General features: G+C 43.7%; 3 protein-coding genes and 1 long non-coding RNA gene across 12 annotated transcripts in view; 2 read left to right on the forward strand and 2 right to left on the reverse strand.

The window, feature by feature from the left end:
• stpg2 (sperm-tail PG-rich repeat containing 2) overlaps nucleotides 1–3,963 on the reverse strand; it is a 53,044-nt gene extending 49,081 nt beyond the window's left edge. For 5 of the 6 annotated variants that reach the window (XM_035639770.2, XM_035639768.2, XM_035639765.2 and 2 more), the window contains exons 1-3: nucleotides 2,507–3,963; nucleotides 2,280–2,416; nucleotides 305–405 (exon numbers count right to left, since the gene is read on the reverse strand). In XM_035639770.2, the coding sequence (XP_035495663.1) occupies nucleotides 305–405; nucleotides 2,280–2,385 (207 nt within the window). In that variant the 5' untranslated portion in view covers nucleotides 2,386–2,416; nucleotides 2,507–3,963. Of the gene's footprint in view, nucleotides 1–304; nucleotides 406–2,259; nucleotides 2,417–2,506 lie in introns of those variants that run through there. The other variant, XM_035639769.2, reaches the window with a different exon arrangement.
• Nucleotides 3,964–4,003: 40 nt separating this feature from the next.
• On the forward strand, nucleotides 4,004–10,046 carry LOC118313837 (bri3 binding protein). Its single transcript, XM_035639776.2, has 3 exons — nucleotides 4,004–4,323; nucleotides 5,992–6,094; nucleotides 6,192–10,046. Exons 1-3 carry the CDS (start codon nucleotides 4,147–4,149, stop codon nucleotides 6,611–6,613), a joined length of 702 nt encoding a protein of 233 aa, XP_035495669.1. The 5' UTR covers nucleotides 4,004–4,146; the 3' UTR covers nucleotides 6,614–10,046.
• Nucleotides 10,047–11,125: 1,079 nt separating this feature from the next.
• Nucleotides 11,126–20,480, reverse strand: wdr31 (WD repeat domain 31). Of its 3 annotated transcripts, none has more exons than XM_035639775.2 (10): nucleotides 19,787–20,480; nucleotides 15,823–15,894; nucleotides 15,243–15,375; nucleotides 14,880–14,954; nucleotides 14,607–14,751; nucleotides 14,287–14,387; nucleotides 14,028–14,095; nucleotides 13,591–13,732; nucleotides 12,545–12,707; nucleotides 11,126–12,441 (listed from the first exon to the last, which is right to left on the reverse strand). In XM_035639775.2, the coding sequence occupies exons 2-10, from the start codon at nucleotides 15,867–15,869 to the stop codon at nucleotides 12,239–12,241; spliced, it is 1,077 nt and encodes a 358-aa protein (XP_035495668.1). In that variant the 5' UTR covers nucleotides 15,870–15,894; nucleotides 19,787–20,480; the 3' UTR covers nucleotides 11,126–12,238. The 3 variants fall into 3 exon arrangements, with proteins under 3 accessions (XP_035495668.1, XP_035495666.1, XP_035495667.1); XM_035639773.2 differs by lacking the exon at nucleotides 19,787–20,480 and adding an exon at nucleotides 16,969–17,107; XM_035639774.2 differs by lacking the exon at nucleotides 19,787–20,480 and adding an exon at nucleotides 16,940–17,073.
• LOC118313838 lies at nucleotides 16,769–17,348 on the forward strand. 2 transcript variants are annotated; one of them, XR_004794524.1, is made up of 2 exons: nucleotides 16,769–16,908; nucleotides 17,050–17,348. It is a non-coding gene; the product is annotated as an uncharacterized LOC118313838 (long non-coding RNA). The 2 variants fall into 2 exon arrangements; XR_004794525.1 differs by having other exon boundaries at nucleotides 16,778–16,901.
• Nucleotides 20,481–20,533: the final 53 nt, after the last annotated feature.

Consider the following 20,533-nt stretch of genomic DNA (forward strand, 5'->3'; position numbering starts at 1 on the left):
TGTTTTACGTGTTCCAATTGGCTTCTGGACCGCCAAATTATTTGTTCTGCAAACAATTTCCTCACAAAACATTTCCTCAGTTGGCATTTTATGTTATACGAGTGTAAAAGGTAATGACTTACAACACCAGCAACATCCTTCTTGAAAGCAATGTGACATAAATATTTGATGATTTCGGACAAATCTGCTCGTGCTTTCTTGACCCTCCAGTCCCACGAAGTGTCACCCCACCCAGTCTATCTCTTTTGGGCACAGTCAGGTCTTGATTTATTTGCATGTGGGGTTGTCTCTAACCTACAGGTACCTTTATCGGTGAGGAGTCATACTGTCCGGGTCCTGGCATCCCCTCAGTGGACCTGAATACTGATTGTCTGTTGGTCAAGGACAGGAAAGGAGCGTAGCCAACTGCAATACAGAAGAAGCACACACACGTAAAAATAGGGGGAAGTTGTCCATTCAAAAGCAGCAAATATGTTACATTACATTTTGTTGACGCTTTTGTCCAAAGCGACTTACATTCATCGAGGCAGGGGGCATTAAGGGCCTTGCCCAAGGGCCCCGACCTGGAATTGAACCCCGGCCTTCTGTACCAAAGTCAGCTGAAATCCACTAAGCTACACCAGCATGTTGTAATTTATGTTTATGTTTATTAAAATTGTATTAGTATGATTAATTGTGTGTTTAAGAACTTTAGTTAAATACTCGAAATGAATTGAGTTACACAACCAGATGTAATGTTTAGAGCCCGACCGATGTATTGGTCCGGCTCTAAAACGTGCATTTATGTTTACATTTTACATAAAACAAATGATGTTTATTTACTAAATTCAAGTTCTATATATTTGTGTTTTCTTTGTATTTGTAGTTGTTTATATTAAAGTTTATGGATAAACTACAATATCAAGGCCCAATATACATTTATTTGTCATCAAGGTTTGATAAGGAAATCTTAGGAATCAGTGACAGATTATAAAACAGATTAAAGATCCATATCGGTGGGGTAATGTTATTGTCCCTCATCTGTTGTCCACACTCATAGGCTTACGATACGAAGTTGACATGCTGTGTCATATCTTGTATGAATTCATAAATGGATTACATCTGGACAACATCCCTGTGAAGCAGCTTCCTGTTCATTAGCGTTAGCACCGTTAGCATTTCTATAAAGCCCACAGCTAGCTACGTTCGTCTTTCCGTAGAGGACATTTTTTGGTGCCCATTTTCTGCGGGGATCCAATAAAAAGAAGCAGGCGGAGCCTCGAGAGTCCCTCGGCTCGGTCCTACCGGGGGGTTTGTTGTCCCACCGGGGGGGTTGTGGTCCTACCGGGGGGTTCCTACCGGGGGGTTTGTGGTCCCACCGGGGGGTTTGTGGTCCTACCGGGGGGGTTGTGGTCCTACCGGGGGGTTCCTACCGGGGGGTTTGTGGTCCCACCGGGGGGTTTGTGGTCCTACCGGGGGGGTTGTGGTCCTACCGGGGGGTTCCTACCGGGGGGTTTGTGGTCCCACCGGGGGGTTTGTGGTCCTACCGGGGGGGTTGTGGTCCTACCGGGGGGTTCGTGGTCCTACCGGGGGGGTTTGTGGTCCTACCGGGGGGTTCCTACCGGGGGGTTTGTGGTCCTACCGGGGGGTTTGTGGTCCCACCGGGGGGGTTGTGGTCCTACCGGGGGGTTCCTACCGGGGGGTTTGTGGTCCTACCGGGGGGTTTGTGGTCCCACCGGGGGGGTTGTGGTCCTACCGGGGGGTTCCTACCGGGGGGTTTGTGGTCCCACCGGGGGGGTTGTGGTCCTACCGGGGGGTTGTGGTCCTACCGGGGGGTTTGTGGTCCTACCGGGGGGTTTGTGGTCCTACCGGGGGGTTTGTGGTCCCACCGGGGGGGTTGTGGTCCTACCGGGGGGTTCCTACCGGGGGGTTTGTGGTCCTACCGGGGGGTTTGTGGTCCCACCGGGGGGGTTGTGGTCCTACCGGGGGGTTCCTACCGGGGGGTTTGTGGTCCCACCGAGGGGGTTGTGGTCCTACCGGGGGGTTCCTACCGGGGGGTTTGTGGTCCTACCGGGGGGTTCCTACCGGGGGGTTGTGGTCCTACCGGGGGGGTTGTGGTCCTACCGGGGGGTTCCTACCGGGGGGTTTGTGGTCCTACCGGGGGGTTCCTACCGGGGGGTTTGTGGTCCTACCGGGGGGTTTGTGGTCCTACCGGGGGGTTCCTACCGGGGGGTTTGTGGTCCTACCGGGGGGTTTGTGGTCCTACCGGGGGGTTCCTACCGGGGGGTTTGTGGTCCTACCGGGGGGTTTGTGGTCCCGCCGGGTGACGTCGTAGGACCCGGGGCCGACGGCAGGTGACGTGCCGCTGGCCGTCATGAAGCTCACTCTCGGTGCTCGGCCGTACATCTCTTCCTTTTTTCTGTTTTTTAGCTCTGCCCTGCTTTAAAAAAAATAAAAATACATTTTAAAAAACAACTTCACGTGTACACGGTACAGACGGTGGTTTTATCAAACGGTTAAAACATTCCTTCACTGCCGCTCCGCTGTCTGCGCTGCGCCCGCTCTGCTCCCGGCGGCACCACGCGTGCGCCGTTGCCTGGATACAGTCTGTATCCAGGCAACTGTATTGTCTCGTACAGTACATATACACACCACCATCACGCAGACAGGGAAAAAAAACACAAAACAAAAGGAAGGATCACAGATGATCCAACTAAATTTAGGCCTATAGTTTATGATTATGATTATGTTTTTTTTAACCACCTGAATCACCTCAACATGAACGCCAGTGATCATCGCTGCCGTTCTTCACATCCTGAATTCAACCTTAAATTAATTTTCACCTGCGGCAATTTTCTTTAAATTATGGAACAATTGGTTAATTCAACTAATATTTGAGTAGTTGGTGTCAAGGTGCAGCCACAGTCCAATCCTACCATCTAGTGGGTGGATTTAATGTGACAGAGGCTCCTCCAACTATGCATTTTACTGTATCTTTGTAAATATGAGAGAGAGAGAAAATACTGGTTCCTCGTGTTGCTGTGATTGAACACATTTCAGCAACATGACCTGTTTGTTTACATAACAACAACTCTTCCTGCCTTTTACTCAATTTCATTCTTATTCATTTTTTTGTGAACAGTTGTGTTGTTTGTCACGCAGCAAACAAACAGTGCTGCATCAAATGAGTCAGATCTTCTTTGGAAAGAGTAAAGTATCCATTACACACACACACACACACACACACACATACAAAAAGCACATATTTTGTTATGTAAAAAATCTGAACACACAGCATAGCTGGTATGAGAGGAAAATTAAGACATATCAGGGTAGAAAGGAAGATGATAACGTTGATGATGTTTTTTTCGTTATTTAGGATGCAAAAAAGTGAATAACAAAGACCTCGGCAAACATCTTCTTTGGTGTTAGACACAGACGATTGTTGACTCTATGATGCAGGCCCAACAAAATCTGATGTGAAGCTGATTTTGATGAGTAGAAAACTCATTGAGATCCACGCAGACAGATTTGTTTTTAAAGCAGGGCTTGATGAGCTTGATGAGTTCATCAAGATGACTTTTGGGTCTGAGCTGTTTCAGGGGAGAGGAGTGAGACCACTTGACCAGCGGAGGGCAGCAGCGAGCTTCATATGAGCGTCACCTGCCTCAAATTCACACGAAGATAAGTGGTACATTTAAAGGTAATCGGAAACGAAAAGTGTGACATTTAGTGTTTAAAAAACAAAAAAAGCGAATGGGATGGGGGATGCTTTTGATCACACGAGAGTGTCAGCATCTATCAGCAATAATAAGTACAATCTAAAGGTACATATAAAGGCTTTAACTTTTGCAAATAAATCAATTAAACACCAATTAGGATTAATTCCCCTTCATTGTTCCAGCGCAGTACAGTGAAGCTAAACGACGTTTCACTGATGATATAAAGCAACAAATCAAGTGTATCAAGCCAATTCGATGCACGGAGACTGGGCTGTACGAGGCGTCCTTGAAGGCACCAGAGGTTCTCACCACCCCCATCACAGCCGGGCATCATCTCCTCCACCAAGGTGGCCCTTCAGGCAGCTAAGTTCTGGTGCTATTCTCCGGTCGATTGACTCATTTGAAACACACAGTCCTGCTCGACACCTGCGGGGACGTTGGTGCCATGAAGGGAATCCGGTTTGTCGTCGTTCTCCTGGCGCTCTCCGCGTCTCTGCTGTGCACAGCCGAGGCGGCCAGGAGCAGGACCAGCACCCAGAACAGCTTCCGCCGGGCAGCCAACGGCATCTACCAGACGCTCAGCAGCGTCTTCGGAGAGGACAACATCAGAGGGTTGTACAAGGTCAGTGTGTGGGGGGGGGGGGGGGACACGCGTCGCGTTGAGCTTCGACGGCCTCGTTGTGGGAGCTAGCAGCCACAGCTGGTGCGATGAGCTTTGGGCGAACAGGAAGCCAGCGCGCCCGGGCCTGGCCAACAGTTTGACGGATGCCATTTTGAAAAAACTAGCCATTATCCCATTAATTCAGCCTCCTACAGAGGATGTCAGGTGATGTGGCGTCACCGCAGACACGCAGATTACGCCGGGCACGCAGGGTTTTACTTGATCATATATGAGTCTGACGGTTTTCATTCATTGCAACGAGTCCACCCGCGGGCTGCACGTGATGTGAGCTCACAGACGGCTGCGTGTCGCCTGGACGCTCCGGGCCACCACCGGGCCACCACCGGGCCACCACCGGGCCACCACCGGGCCACCCACCACCGGGCCACCACCGCACATCACGGTGTAATGCATCTGCTGCCTCTCCGCGTCGACGTCACGTCCAGACGATCGTCAAGCTGCTCTTTCTTCTGTTAAAGACGAGCATTAGCGTGTGTTGCTCTCCAATGCCGCCGCTGCACTTCCTGTATTTTTGACACAGGATGTGACTTCCTGCGTGTGGCCGCCGAACGAGCACACTGACCGATGTTTGGCTGCACACGTGATCAACTGGCTGTGCAGCTTCATGCAGCATCATCTTATTGTTATACGGATGTACTGTACTAGTTACAGTGCCCTTTGTCCATCTCTTGTTTGTGTACATCTCCACAAACTGTACATACAGTTCATCCATGACTGCACTCCTGCCTACTACCACAGTGTTTGCCTTATTCCTAAATGTTACTCGGTAATTTGTGTGATATGTCATAGATTCACTTCTATTTTTTGCATGGTTTTCTCTGACAGGTCTACATAGTGTTTGAGAGTCGTTGGCGGGAGCTTGAGAACTATGTCTTAACTTGTCAATTCTCACTGATTCTCACTATCAGCTTGAACTACGCTGGTTGAAAACAGAAACGGCAGCATTTAAATCCGTCCTGCCACAACGTGTTGTGAAAAAGCCTACGTGGCTCGGTTTGCTTGTTGTGAAAGGGTCTGTGATTTAGAAGTCCAGTATATTGTTGTTTGTAACGGGCTGGTTATTAACTGGGGACATATTGATGACCTGAGGCCTGTGCTATGAAGCAGGATTCGCAGTTATTGGGGTAACTTCAGCTTGAACTGTGGGTTTTCCGTCCTACGAAGCCAGTTCTCTTCTTCAGGATGGTCAATGTTAGGTTAAGTCAAGCCGGATGAGGACAACATATCCTGGGTATTTTGAACTCGCTTTTCATAGTACAGGCCCCTGATTGATGGATGCTGTGACTTGTTGACATGTAGAACTAGTATGATTAATAAAGCCTGCAGTCGATTGAGGTGTCTCAGAGCCACGGCCATTATACTGGGATGTGCCTTAATGGCTAAACAAAAAGGAGCAGCATTTGTGTCATCATAATGAAAATTTCAAAATGAAACATTGAGGCAAATATTCAAAAATATGGGGCTTTTATTTAGCTGAAAGTAGTCCTGGGTTTGATTCTATTACATTGTTCTGAATCATTCTTCGCGTATACAGCAGATCTAGCTTAGATTTTGAATTTGAAAGATAAAAAATCTAACATTTGCTTCATTTTTTCCCCCTCTTTATAGTTTTTCTCCAAAACAACGGAGAGGTTTGTCCATGGAGTCGACTCTTTTCTGGACACCGTCTGGAAGATCTGGTCAGATCTCCTGGACGTGATGGGCATTGACTGTAAGTCCATAAACATGTTCGTAACCATTCTTTGTCATAAATGTCTGCGATGGAGACGGATATACACAGTTTTTTTGTCTCTCTCTTTCCTCTGTAGCCTCGAACCTCAGCCACTACTTCAGCCCCACGTCTCTCACCAACTCTCCGGCGCGCGCCCTGCTCCTGGTTGCTGCTGTACTCGTGGCCTACTGGTTCCTCTCCATGTTCCTGGGGGGTTTCTTCTACCTGCTACACGCTGTGTTCGGCCGCTTCTTCTGGCTAGCTCGCGTCACGCTCTTCGCCCTGTCCTGCCTCTACATCCTGCAGAAGTTTGAGGGCGACCCGGAGCGCGCAGTGCTGCCGCTATGCTTCATCATGGCCGTATACTTCATGACGGGGCCCGTGGGAGCGTACTGGCGTCGGGGGGGTGGGGCAGGTTCACTGGAAGAGAAAATCGACCACTTGGACACTCAGATCAGGCTGCTTAACATCAGGCTGACTCGTGTCATCGACAGCCTGGAACGCACTGCGGACCAGTAGACTTAGGTGGCAGTGAAGATGAGGGGGGTGGAGGGTTTATTGTAAAAAGAAAATGGCTGAATTTGATGTCAGATGATGCTGTTTTCCTGCGCGCATCTCCAGCGACAACTACTGGGTATTTACAACTCTTATGTCTGAAGGGGACAAAACTAGATTTTAAGTATTTCAGAATTTTACAGCATTTCAAAGGCATGAGTCGATTTAAGCTACAAGAAACCTAAAAATCCTCAGAAGTGTGGAAATTTCACTTGGAGCTCACCCAAACCAAACAAACTAGTTTTCTTTTTCCTTTTTAGTCTCATGGCTTTGAAATGTTTTTGTTTTGATGAGTTTATCAGAGAGGAGTCCATGGTTTTCCAAATTCTGGCCTAATTCTACACCTCAGCTACTTTTTTTGAGAAACTTCCAAGTGTTGGTTTGAATAAGGTGATTGGACAAGTATTGTCAATGCTTGTGCTAAATGAAGAAGCATATTTTATGGCCGATTGTTTTGTTTTTATCCATGTGAATACTCTGGAGGTTACGATTCTTACACAAGTCCATCCACAAACATTTTCCCTCTTCTTTGGAGCTACTGAATTAAGAGAGGGGCAGGGTGTGATGCAGGGGACGGATATTTCTGATATGTAAAAAAAAATCCTCAAGTTTTTGGATAGGTGTTCTTATTTATTCCATTTCCACATAAATTGTTGAAATTATAATTATGTAGTTTGTTTCTTTAGTGTGTGTGTGCATGTGTAAGACACTTGTGAAACGGAAAAGCACTGTATTGAAAGTGACTAACAGACTGGGAAATACAGAGAGGCAGCAATATCTCAGGGACTCTACCAACACATCAATTTGGAAAGAAATTAGATATTAAAATTATGTCTTGATCTCTTTGAGTCACTTGACAGTTTTTCAGATATAGTTGCAATTTCTGTCACAGTATCTTACAGTGCTGTGTTTTTTGCATCATGCTGATATTGTAAAGTTTGATTCATATCTGGTGTCCAGCTTTTCAGTCATAATTTCAGTACTGGCATAAAACTACTGTACAGATTTGAACTGTAGCTAATAGTAAAACAAGGAAATAACATTTTATAAGTATTCAATGTGTGAATACACAAGAATATTATCCATAGAAGAGAGAGTCCCATCTCACTGACATTAAAACCTTATTAACACAAATTCATCTTGTAGGATTGGATTCTTAGTGGGGTATAAACGGAATCACATTTTTATCTTGGTTACAGACTAATGTCTAGTTTATTTGATCAACTCCACTGACCCTGTTTTAGAAACAGCTGTACTTTATTCTAAATTCATCATGTTAAAATGTGATCATTTCTCTCTCCAGTAATTTAATGATAGATCTACGACATCATTGATAAAATCAGCTTTTTAGAAACATGCTTGGTTTGCATTACTGTAGCATTCATTTTAGTTTGATGGGACTTTTTTAATAACATCATTATTTTTGCCATTATTTATTTTTATATTTATTGTGTATTTTCTGAAGACACTGGGCCCTGTTAGTAGGGTTTTTAACCTGCCATCCACCATCTCTGTTTATCACATTTTCATTTATTCATATTTCCTCTACACACTTTATATAAATGTATCTTCACTGTCAACTGCTTTTATACAAATGACTCTAATGCTGTGCAACTGAGGGAGAAAAAAAGTTGATGCTTTTATTGTTGGGTGAGGAAAAACTAACTAAAGATGAACACAAGCTCTTGCAGTTGCCTCATGAAGCCACTTTTGACGAAGGCCAAAGAAAAGAAACTATTTATACTCTCGACACTCAAACCAACCCTTCAGCAAATGTTAGGATGTGTGAGATGCTTTTCAATAGACAGGGTGCAATGTTAACATTCTTGCGAGGTGGAGGGTGTTGCACTACTTTAATACGAGGTACAGACAAATGCGCTCTGTGGCTCTTTCTCAGCATGTTCTGATATTTACCAGTAAATGTGATTCTTCATATGTTCAGTCCGACGGCTCACTTCAGATTCTCATAGTTATCTCGGCATTAAGGTTCTTTGACAGCAAGATTAGTTAATGTGTCTTTTTTGTCCCCTGCAGTAAACCACCCCTGGTAGCTCATAATAGCCATAATCTGAAGTTTTCTTGCATGCCATGTTTTTTTGCATAAAATATTATGTCCCATTATATAAATGTTGTTGACCGCCATGGTAGAGGGCCCTTCCAATGTGTGATATGTGATGTGATGAATTAGCCAGATGTGAAGTCCTACTTTCCTGTATTATTGCAGTTAACATTTGTACTGGTTATTGTACTGTAAAGACCAAACTGTCCCATTTACGAGGGCTGTTCCACGCTACAATACCAAACAGGACATAAACCCTCTGAACTTTTCTCTCATTCCATCATCAGAGTCGTGCTGTTTATGTTCTGATCTCAAACATGTTGACAAATGTTTAATGTGTTGAATGAATGTAGTTTTTTTTTTACTCTCCTTTGTTATTTTGAAGAGGGGAAGATAACTTGAGAGAGAGGCCTGAGCCTGGTGTCTTGTAGTGTGTGGTGACATCAGTCTGTAGCCAATGACCTGTGTGTGTTTAAAAAATGACTGCATGTGTGATGTATGAAGTTGTTCAGTGATTAGAATTAATATGTTATTGAAGGAAGGTTGTAGTGTAACTAGTTTGTCAATGGCATGGCGCTAAAGTAGTTGGAGTCAGGTGACATGTAAGAGTCTAAAGCTCAGACGATTCAGGATTCGGAGAGTGTTATTTATCAAATCTTGCATTTTAAGAAACTGAAAACTGTTTAAGGGACTGAAAGAAATGACCCAGAAAGTGCTCTCACACAGTTTGGATTATTTCTAGTACAACAAAATTGTCAGATAACAACCCAGTGGCACCAAGATGGAGACTTTGACTCTCCCTCCAAACATCATTGAAGGAACACTGTATACTTTAAGTTGCCTGCTCATGTTCTACCACTTGCTGTCACCACTCTGACCGATGCCAGTAGATGTTTTCGTTGGCGTCTCTTAGCACTGGACTGAAAGCTACATTCAGATTATATTTATTCTTTCTTCAGACTGTTGTCTGAATGACTTGTGATACAATTCATTTAATGTGCTGTATCCTACATATTCCTGTTATTCCACATAGCTTTTTATAACATGCTGTGCCAATAATGTATAAATTCCATTTATTTAAGGCAATTATTTGTAATTTGCAATTTGTGTAGATAGATTTTTTTATTCTCGTTTCATCAAAAAACCTTTTTAGCCTTTTGTTGTTTTTTTTAATCTAAATATTTCTGTACTTCAGTGATGTGGCATCTGCCTAACTGTTCTGCCTGCTGATTTGTGTGTGAGTCTTTATGAAAATCTGTCAGTTAAGTGGTACTTTTTTGTGGCAGAGTGAAAATGAGGTCCAGATTTGAATAAATTAAACGCCACTGTATGACTGAGCCTTCTGATTTCTGATTCAGTAATTTCATGCAGATGTTTTCCCTACAAAGTGTTTGTGTGTTTGCATGTGATAATAAACAGAACTGTTTGGATTTTTATTTTTTTTTAAATTGAGGTAGAAACGAGTCAAATGTGGCATCAGTATATTTAAAAGAAAACCACAGTCAGATAAATTCCACTGAAACTAATTTTGTTTTAGAGATCAGATGTACATTACGTTTATATTTATAGAACTTATAAACAAATCTTTGTTTTCATCTAAATCCTATGCTGTTTACGATAAAAAAGGCTTATTTTCGACAGTTTACTAGACAAAAAAACAAAACAAGAAACATACAAAAATGTATTCCCTTCAGCAGGCAAAGCATTGACTTTTTTCAGCAATTTGTGCTGGGAATGAGACCATATGGGCCGACCTTCAAGCTCCCCGTGCACTATGAGCCTTTGGTGCCCATGACCTTGCTGCTCGTCCTTTTTCTTGGCTCCCTTTAGGTAGTTACAGACCAGTGTATACCAGGAAAACACCCCACGCCCCCAAGTCCTGCCGTTTTGGAGCTGACATGACCCGGTTTGTCTAGCCATCACAAAAACTGGCACTTGTCAAAGTCTTGCAGATCCTTACACTTGCCCATTTTGCCTGTTACCAACATGAACCTCAATGAACTTTTGAACTGACTGTTCACTCACTGCCAAACATACCACGCACCACGACAGGTGCCATTTTAACGAGATGTTCTTGACCAGTATTATTATTTTACTTCCCTATGGCTTGTAGTATTCACCAAGTCTTGAGTAAATTGTTCTTGAATAATTGCCAAATTTTTGAATGTGGACACGTCACACTTCTCTTACCGCAACTAGTTTTCACTCTGACCTGTGAGCTTTTTTTCCATCCACCTGGAAAAATCCAATAATCCGTGAGGTACCAGTAAACTGGTTCTTTGATCCATCTCTTGACAAGACAAGTGTTTTCACTCATGTTTCATACAGAAATGGCCAAATTTGTTCACTTAAGGCTGCTATTAACATTAACATTGGCTCGCTGAACCACAACAGGTCTGGATGTGAATTCAAACAAAAAAGTTCAATAGCTTTTAATAGCACAGTTGCCACATCGTATTTTATTCAGAATAAATCACACTAAAACCTTATCCAACAATATCTTAAGTAAGGTTTTGTATTTCATACAGGTTGAGCAGCTTTACTTGCAGTTAAAATGTAATTTAATTTAATTCCCAATGTCTTCATTCAAACAGTTTTCTATCAAAAATGTAATTACTTTGGTATTTTCAATAGTAAATTTAAAATTTAAATATGTATTGGATATCGGCACATCATCTATCAGCAGTTTCAGTTTAAAAAAATATTGGAGTCTGTATCTTAAAGACCATTATTGATTGAAATCTAACTTAAAACACAGGTTGTTTTTACAGATCTGTCATACGTACTCATTTGGTCTAACACTTGACAGCTTAAATCTAGAGTACAAACTAATCAATAACATAGACGTGTTCCTATTCATTATTATTTTCCTTATATTATGTTTTGATGATAAAAACGACTATCCACAAAGTGTTTGACTGTAGATCTGACTGCACCTACTACTACTTTTTTCTTAGAAAAAAATCAGATGACATACTATCAGTATGAAATTCTATTTTGCATACATTTCTCCAGCAGACTTGGTAAAGGTCCTGACCAAACAGCCGATATTCTTGCTCCAAGAGTGCTTCCAATTTCCAATGTTCAGCACCACTTCTGACGCACATTAAGATGTCCTATGAGACTGTTCAGAACCACCAATAAGAGCAATACATGTGAATGAAGTGTCTCTTCAGTGCCCGATAGCTGAATTTGAGTATAACTTGGGTAAACCCTGGCTCATCTGGCTTGGTCCATGAAGGCCACATTCCAAGCATGATGACTTAGGTGTTCATATAGATGTGATGAGCCTTCGAGTGGCTCCACTGTACAAGAGATGCTTCTCCCATACATGTCATTTTCATCCCCTCAATTTCTTGCTTATCTCATCTGTCATTCTTTACTGTATGGCAGTCTAATAGAGCAAAAATGTCTATAGAAATACAGTATGTAAAATTGTAAGAAAAGGAAAAATTCAGTGACAGTGCTTACTGAGTCATTTGCTGTTCACAGGTCAGGGTAATGAGTCACGCCAGGCTTTTTTCGGGCTGTCAGAAACGTGCAACAACTTTAATGTCCAGGCCACCAGCCCCACCTGAACCTCCCCCAAAACCCTGAGCCTGGTTCGATCCCTGGTCCACCTGGATGTGGTTAAGGCCGTTGTTGAAGCTGGCACACAGCATATTGGTGGAGTCACTTGGAGCCAGAGAAACTAGAGGACCGGCACCATCCAGAGACAACGTGCCTAAACAAACTGAGAAGACGGCAGAGAGAGGACGTGAGGCCCAAACCATGTCTGCATCTGTGCCCATAGGTCTGTTTGTATTCGTTGTAGATGTTTGGTAAGTGGCTGTTACCTGCTGTGTTCTGGTCCCAGATTTTGATGGAGGCGTCGAGGGAGGATGTTGCTACCTGAGCTGTGCCACCTGGAAGCATAGGTAGAAACACACAGGAGGCCGTGGTCTGGAGATGGCCTCTGTACTCCACAACCTTACACCCAGGCTGACGCAGGTCCCAGAGCTGATAACACAGACACAACTCCACTGAGAACAAATTATTATATGAAAAGTTTCAAAAATATCTGCATAAGGCAGCAGATACATAACAACTTTTAACTGACTGTAGAATTACCTGAAATCCAATCTCATCAATAAAATAAAAAACAAAAGTATTTATAACAATTACTTCATTGTAATAAATATTACTAAATAATAAGTAATAAAATGTAAATATGTATAGATAGAAAAAGTATTCTATACTCGTAACAAAGGGAAAGATGACATCCATAAAAAATGTACTTTGCCATAATAATCAATTTCATACATTTTAAAATTTTTGGCCATTCCCACCTGAGGGGGGAAACACGGTGTAGTGGTCAGGAGAGGGGGTTTCAATTCTTGCTCTGAATCTGAACAATGACGATTAAGTCATGTTTGAGCTAACTGAAAGTGTGTGTAATCGAACCTACCAATGTGTGTCATATATTCTAAACAAAAACTTTTTTCTGGGTTTTACTTAACTTTACTGAACTGGACTGCTACAGAAGCACTGGTAGTTACTCAAACAAGTGCTTTTGTACCGGATTAACGTCTTCACATTTGTCTCGTCCCTTCTACCACAAGATACAGATTAGACAGCTGGGGGTACAAGCTGCAAGTTTTGGGAGTCAAACACACAGGAGGAACATTCAGAGACCGTCTGCACAAAGATAATGTGTAATCACTGAACTGGTATTGACTGAGAAGCCCCAAGACATTTGGTTTATTCCAGTTGCTGTTTGTCTAGTACTGCCTTCATCAAACCCAGACAACAACCTACTGTGCTGGCAGCCTCAACGACATCCACAGTGTAGATCTACACCTGTACAGCCAAGAACCACACAAAACACCTCCAGTGGGCTCACCGTGGCTTCACAGCCCTGCCCCCCAAAACCGTTGCTGCTGGATATCAAATGGTTTCCATTTGGAGAGACATCACAGTGAGTCTGGATGTACTGCTTGGCTGGAAAGGTATTGGTCACCTGCCATGCACGGCTGTCCCACACCCTGTACACATACACAGTCAAACACTTGAAACTAAACATATACAGTGATTTATGTATGTATGTGCAGTTGCACACAATACATAAAATTCACATAAGCTTTAAAAACACAGTTTTAAAGAAGGAATCCGATTAAAATCAAATCTGAAACTTAAGTGCAGCAGGTTGAATTACTTATATCCAATCACAGCCTGGTTCTGCTGAATTGACCACAATGTGGATTTCTTCTAAATGTCAATTGTCTTGCCATACTGCAGATGCCACATTTAATGTAACTCCAGTAGCAAATCTTTCTGTACCTTATGGTCTTATCCTCAGAAGTCTGGACTACAGAAGAGCTGCCTGGTACCCAACACACATGAGTCACCTGGACAGAGAAGAGAGGAAAGTGGAAAAGTTGAAGCCCTGCAAGGCCTGAACACAGGAAGTAGAAGTCAGATTATTGGTTTGATTATTCTTCTTACATTCTCACATACACACCTACGGCAATCCAGAACGATTGAAACAACTTTTAACACGAGGGCGTGTGCACACTAAACCACATGCTATTGTTCTCACCAGGTTTCTCGAGATGTTGTGTCTCTGTTCACATTTTGCAGATTCTATATCCCACAGGCACATCCAGTTGTCACGAGAGCCGGTGCACAGCTTCCTCCCATCTGCAAGCCACAATACAAACAGTTCCACATGTTCAGTAAGCAGGTCAGTAATCTGAAATAGATGTCAGTGTGCGTAACATTTTAAGACAACAGTTAGAATATGAAAAGACTCATATTGTGTGTGTGTGTGTGTGTGTGTGTGTGTGTGTGTGTGTGTGTGTGTGTGTGTGTGTGTGTGTGTGTGTGTGTGTGTGTGTGTGTGTGTGTGTGTGTGTGTACCAGGGCTGATAGCTAGTCCATTGACGACCAACTCATGCCCACAGAATTCCTGAATAGGTTCATCTCCTTGGTTTAGGTCCCACATCAGAACAGTTTTGTCCCGTGAGGCACTAAAGATCCATGTACTTCCTGGATAGCAGGTCACCTGGCAGATGGATGGAGGCAGAATTAAGAGGAGGAGAGACCTGAGGATATATACGTGGGATGGGTGTAACAGCTCTAGACAGCATCACACCTTTATCAGTTTGTGCGCATGCACAGTATTGACGTTACCTTGGTAACCTCTCTGTTGTGACCCTGAAAGGACTGACACATCTGTCCTTGTTTCCAGTTATACACCACCACGGCCTACAGGGACAGACATAACCAAAGCATGCATAAAGTCAGAAACATGCGCGCACACTAATTACTACATGTTCAGGTGTTTCTCAAAATGTACACTCTCAATTCAATCACTCAGATGTGTTCTTATTTAAAATGGCCCGTCATACCTTTTGTGCTGTCTAAATAAAGATGTAAATTGTATGGTATTTTTTCTTGCATTTGGCATTTTGCTGAGCTCCAAATATTTCAAAACATGTGATTAAAAATCATTAATTTTGGAATAAAGTAGTACTGATACATGTGTTACTATACCTGATCACTCCCACCAGAAACACAGAGGTCTGGGCTGAGATTTGTGACAGTACTGATGGATCCTTGATGGGCAGGTTCATACTGCACTACATGACTGTCAAAGGTGTTGTCTGCCTTCTCCCCCTGAGCCGCCCTGCACAGGAAACATCAATAGTAAGAAATAATATGCAGTTAAAACAAACACAGATATATGTTCTAATTAATACCATACTGGATATCTGGGAAATGTTTTTGTCAAACCTATATTTAAATAATGTCCCCTCCTCTTTTCTTCAGTATTAATGCTGGTCAAAATAACAGACTTTAGCCTTTAAAACTGTATCCCTAAGTTAGGTTGCACCACAGAATGCACTGGTTAACCTGTCCAGCTTAAGATCAGTCACTGAGATTAAAACTATCCGCACCAAATGACTTTGTTGCCATCGAAAATTGAGGACATCCACTTTGCAAAGTCGCTTCTTTGATGGTACTTTATTTTCCTTTTTTTCTAGTGTGAACGGACCATAAATTGACAACCTGGTTATAATCAGTATGTTGTTCAAACAAGGACACAGACAGTGTTTAAATAAACATGTGTCACCTGTAGAGCTCAGACCGCTTGCGAAACTTGCTCTGTAGTTTGCCCATGTCTGCCTAGGAACCTGCAGCCACACTAACACACAGACATAAAGACAGATATGGTATCAGACTAGGACAAAAATTAGGGGCAGCAGCACGGGCTCCAGAGCACATCATGAATTCACCACTCTCTGTTTGCAAGTGGAGACTATGAGGGGTGCACGTCGTGTTGAGGGGTGTGAGCGAGCGGCTGTTGTCCTGCGAGACCAACAATTTGCATGAGGGTTCCTGGGACATCAACTGCCTCAGCCAATCAGGAGAGCAACCCAAAACAACAGCCAAATCAGGACAGAGGTTTCTTGGTTAGTATTTGAACATAATGTGTATTTATTCAATATACAGCTGAAAAGGGGAAAAGTAATTGTACAAAAAAGTATATATTGTATGGTTGTTGATAAAAACAAAATAAAAATTAAGTTAAAAAAATAATCAGGACAGAGAAATCCTCAAGTCTTATTTGCCGCCCTGCAAATTCAGAACAGTTCAATCCAAGAGCTCAGTGATTTACAATTCTATCACACAAAAGCAAGAAACACATCAAGGACACATTTGCAAATGTCCTAAATAAACTTGGCTTGGTGTATTTAATATGAAGTACTGGAAATATCGAGGCTCTAGTATTTCGGTGCAGATTAATTCACTACCATTCAGTGATGCACTGTTGGCATCATCATCATCCTGTTCTGATTTGGACATCAGAGTTTGCACATCACTATTTTAAGGCTTCCCCGCACATATCACACACACATCTTACACCACAAACTACCTTGCATAAGACAGAGCAGCACAAAGTGAGATTAAACCGCACGTTCACACGCAAATTCTCTACTTTCTCACGCACACGCACAGCTAAGCTCCTCCCCCCCGCTCGCCCGGCGTGTGCTCCTCAAACAAGCGCACCGGAAGGAGAGGAGCTTCAATCCTATTAGAGCAGCATCATTAGCGTCTCGGGGAATTAGTCACTCGAAAACACCTGCTGCGGACTGTACTCGCTGCCCCTGTGTAACAGCACCGAGGGGCTTTCGGCCGCAGAAACTCATGGTGACAGGTGGTCGATGACTCATGACATGTACACTCACACGCTCCGCTGGAGAGGTGCCTGCCTTACCTCTCACCCGCGTGGTCGCTGAGGGACGGGCGGCTAGCTCGCTAGCATGCTAACTAATCTTTATCTGTCATTCCGAGAAAGATCGGTGCATCAGAAGCGACGCAACGTGGGCGGACAAACGCTGAAACTTGGTCGAGCTGTCGCCCGAACGACCGAGAAACTTTTCCCGCGCTGCGCCATGTCGGTGAGTTGTCCCGAGTGCGTGGGAAAGTCCACGAAAGTGTCTTTGAACAACAACAACAGAGCCAGCGCCTCTCTCTCCGTAGCGACCGCGGAGCGACGCTTTCTCGTATCCAGGCGAGGACGAGGTCACATGACCCGGGGAAAGGAAGTGGGCGAAAACATTTTTCCTCTTTACAAAATAAAAGTCTGATTTACTATTGAGGGACTCTTTCTCCATCTCCTCGTGATTCTGAATCTTGGGGGGGGTTTTGCCAGGTTGGTTTCACATACAAGGAATTTGCTTTGGTGTTTTGTTGCAGGTAAGCAACAAACGTACAGGGAGAAGAGCTGCAACGAAAACTATACGATGAAATTAAATATTTAAAAATAAAAGTTGCAAAAATATGTGCAAACTGTCACAGAGTTACAGCTGTAGGCACAGGTTGTGCATGAGAACAAGTTGAGAGGTGGTGTGTAATGTCCATAGTGGGTGGTCTCTGACCTTGTTGATGAGGCCAACTGCCGAGGGAAAGAAACTGTTTTTGTGGGGTGAGGTTTTGGTCCTGATGGACCACAGCCTACTGCGGTGTCTTCTTTACGACATCAACAGTTCACTTGTAAACAATACGCATACAGATTTCGTTGACATGTGCCAGTGTGTTGCATCCTCAAATCTACGTGTTTTCATACATACACCTTTTTTTTCCTTGACACATCTACACCCCATTGCTGCTAGGAGGTACTGGGGCAATAATTATAGGACCCTATTGAGCCCTGTCCACTCTCTGATACCTTATCTTGAGTATTAAGGATTAAACAAATAAATTGTGCATTTTTAAACCTTCTTCAAAGCAGGGCCTCATGATCAGTTAATATAGCAGGACCCAGCTTACTGTACAGCACTTATTGTCATCAGATGATGTTGTGCTTTAGTAACGAATGTTCCCATATTCTTTAACAAAAAACACAAGTGATAGAAGAACCAAAAACCAGTAATTTGGGGTCTCTGGGGTTGACATCTTTTTGGATTGAAATATAAGATAGATTAAAATAAAGATGTTATACAGTGCAGCAGGTTTGACTGGGGACAACACATTACTGTCCTATAGCCAACCAACAAAATATTTCATGATTTTCCGTTTGCTTGCCGATAGTCGATTAAAAAGAAACTGTGACGATTCAGTGGTATTCTACGGTTTTCAATTTACACCATGAATTATTGAAAAATCTCCTGCCCACTGTGTTACATTCGGTGATATATTTATTTGTAGGCAAGTTGATAATGTATTCATCAGTTGCCTGATGAAGGTAATGAAATTATTTAGTCTTTTTTTTGTCTTTTCTCCTACACACCTGTCACTTAAATAGATGTGCGAAGGGTATTTCCGTTTTGAGTCAAAACACTGTGAAGGATTTGGTCGAAGGAGGGAATCTCTACTTTATACTGAACATATAATGACAGGTCAAAATGTGACCAACTCGTGGCTGCGTGTTCCTCCAGAGAGCTGCTCGGTTGCCCTTCATTAGGGGCACAGGTTGAAAGGCTCCCAAGCTGCAAATCTGATTCAGACAGGTCCCTGGACAGCTAACATTAATTCTGCTGGAACAATTTGACAGTTTCTCTTTCCATGACAGGTTTTTAATGTACCTCACTGTAGTTCTGATTTTTGCCTGTTGTGTAGTCCAGAAAAGATAAGACCAGTTTCAACTTCATGAGCTAAACAAAAGTAACTAAGCTACTTAACTAAAGTAAACAAATGCATTACAGGCAATTAAGCGCTGAGTCACTGGCATGTCCCCGTTTAAATGGTCTAAATGGGCCACTTAGTTAGTTTACAATCGACACTGCTCAATACCTATGCGAGATGACCTCAATTCTTTTTTTGTTTTTGTTTGTAGCAAATAGTTTAATTGGTTGTGATCTAACATCTCAAATTACAGTTTGTCAGGCATTTTATGGTAAAGTGAGGTTGATCATAAACATATCTGATGATTAGGAGTTTTCATATTTTGGTGTATGTGGCCATTCCATATTTGTTCACTACATGGATTATTGTCTTTGTGTGAATAGTGGAGACTGTCACACAAATATTTTCCTACTCATGAATAGCACTTCACTCACTTCAATGTGTCGGTCAAGGAAAAGAGAAATGAACGCAGATCATAAAGTCAAGACTTCAGATCCATTTGCCTCAACCAATGTCACAAGGACTTATGTAGATATTCACTGCATGTGACACATTGCTCAAAGCACCGAGAGTATGATGCAATACCGCAGATCTGTTATTATGAGGTTCAAAAGACACGACCTTTGCCCTTCAAATGCACAATCTGCCCGTTTGACTAAGGCTTATGTCTCCATTTAAAGAAATTAAATTCAGTCTTCGGTCTGATGTGAAGTGTGGGGCGAAGACTCTTCGCGAGGATGTTCAGCCGCAGAGTCACTATTAAAAAACCAAACATTTGAATCTGAATGGCCCTGTATCACACCCCCATGCACACGGAGATGTGAGTTCATTTGGTCCCACTCACACACACACACACACACACACACTAACACACACACACACACACACTAACACACACACACACACACACACAAACACACACACACACACGCTTCGTGTGCCACAGGTTGGGGTACGGGTACAAACACCTTGTGGCCTGACGTGACACGCCCCCCTGGTCGATGACGTCACGCCTGTCAGCGGAGGAGTGGATCGGCCTCAGTCATAAAAACGACATGGGAGAGGACTGAGGGAAGAAGGAGAAGATCGGCCGGAGAGCGAGCAGCAGCAGCAGCAGCACGGAGGATCTCCCCCCTCGTCGCCGCTGACACGCCTCGTGTGTGTTTTCTTTCTTCAGGACCATCCGGGGAAATGTTCCGCCTCGCGGTCGACAGCTCCGGCTGAAGACACGCGGAGAGAGAGAGAGAGAGAGAGAGAGAGAGAGAGATAACTGGATCCCAGCCTAGCGGATTGGAGTGAAAGTCCGCCATATTCTGCTTTTTTCCCCACCACGCCCGGGAGTCGAGCCGCCGGACGAACACACGGACCGTGTCTCGTCCTCGCGCCGCTCCTCGCGCCCCCTCGCCCGCGACGCAGCACAGGAGGGGGTCGGCGGCGATTACCGCCGATTTGGAGGAAGAAAAAAAAAATAAAGCCCCCCCAACAACAATTGAAAGACTTTGGAGAGCAGAAGGGGTTAACGAGAGCCCACACGGAGCCGTGCGGAGGACGATGATGTGTCCGACGGGGATCTGTTGATCGCTCCGACGGCGACAAGCGGATCGCGCACGTAGTCGGCTCGACCCGCTCCGGACACTTTGTTTGGAAGCTGCCGCGAGGCCCCGGGAGCGGACCGAGGAGGAGGAGGAGGAGGAGGGGGAGGGGGAGGGCCAGTC

Source organism: Scophthalmus maximus, chromosome 19 (assembly GCF_022379125.1).
Source record: "Scophthalmus maximus strain ysfricsl-2021 chromosome 19, ASM2237912v1, whole genome shotgun sequence".
Classification (NCBI taxonomy): domain Eukaryota; kingdom Metazoa; phylum Chordata; class Actinopteri; order Pleuronectiformes; family Scophthalmidae; genus Scophthalmus; species Scophthalmus maximus.

Excerpts from the sequence above, each read along its gene's own strand:
- LOC118313837 (XM_035639776.2), top strand. The coding sequence starts at position 4,147 with ATGAAGGGAATCCGGTTTGTCGTCGTTCTCCTGGCGCTCTCCGCGTCT. Across the intron at positions 4,324-5,991 it reads ACATCAGAGGGTTGTACAAG|TTTTTCTCCAAAACAACGGA; the intron begins GTCAGTGTGTGG and ends CCCTCTTTATAG. Across the intron at positions 6,095-6,191 it reads GGACGTGATGGGCATTGACT|CCTCGAACCTCAGCCACTAC; the intron begins GTAAGTCCATAA and ends TTTCCTCTGTAG.
- wdr31 (XM_035639775.2), bottom strand. The coding sequence starts at position 15,869 with ATGGGCAAACTACAGAGCAAGTTTCGCAAGCGGTCTGAGCTCTACAG. Across the intron at positions 14,096-14,286 it reads ACAACATCTCGAGAAACCTG|GTGACTCATGTGTGTTGGGT; the intron begins GTGAGAACAATA and ends TTCTCTGTCCAG. Across the intron at positions 12,442-12,544 it reads CTGGGACCAGAACACAGCAG|TTTGTTTAGGCACGTTGTCT; the intron begins GTAACAGCCACT and ends CCGTCTTCTCAG.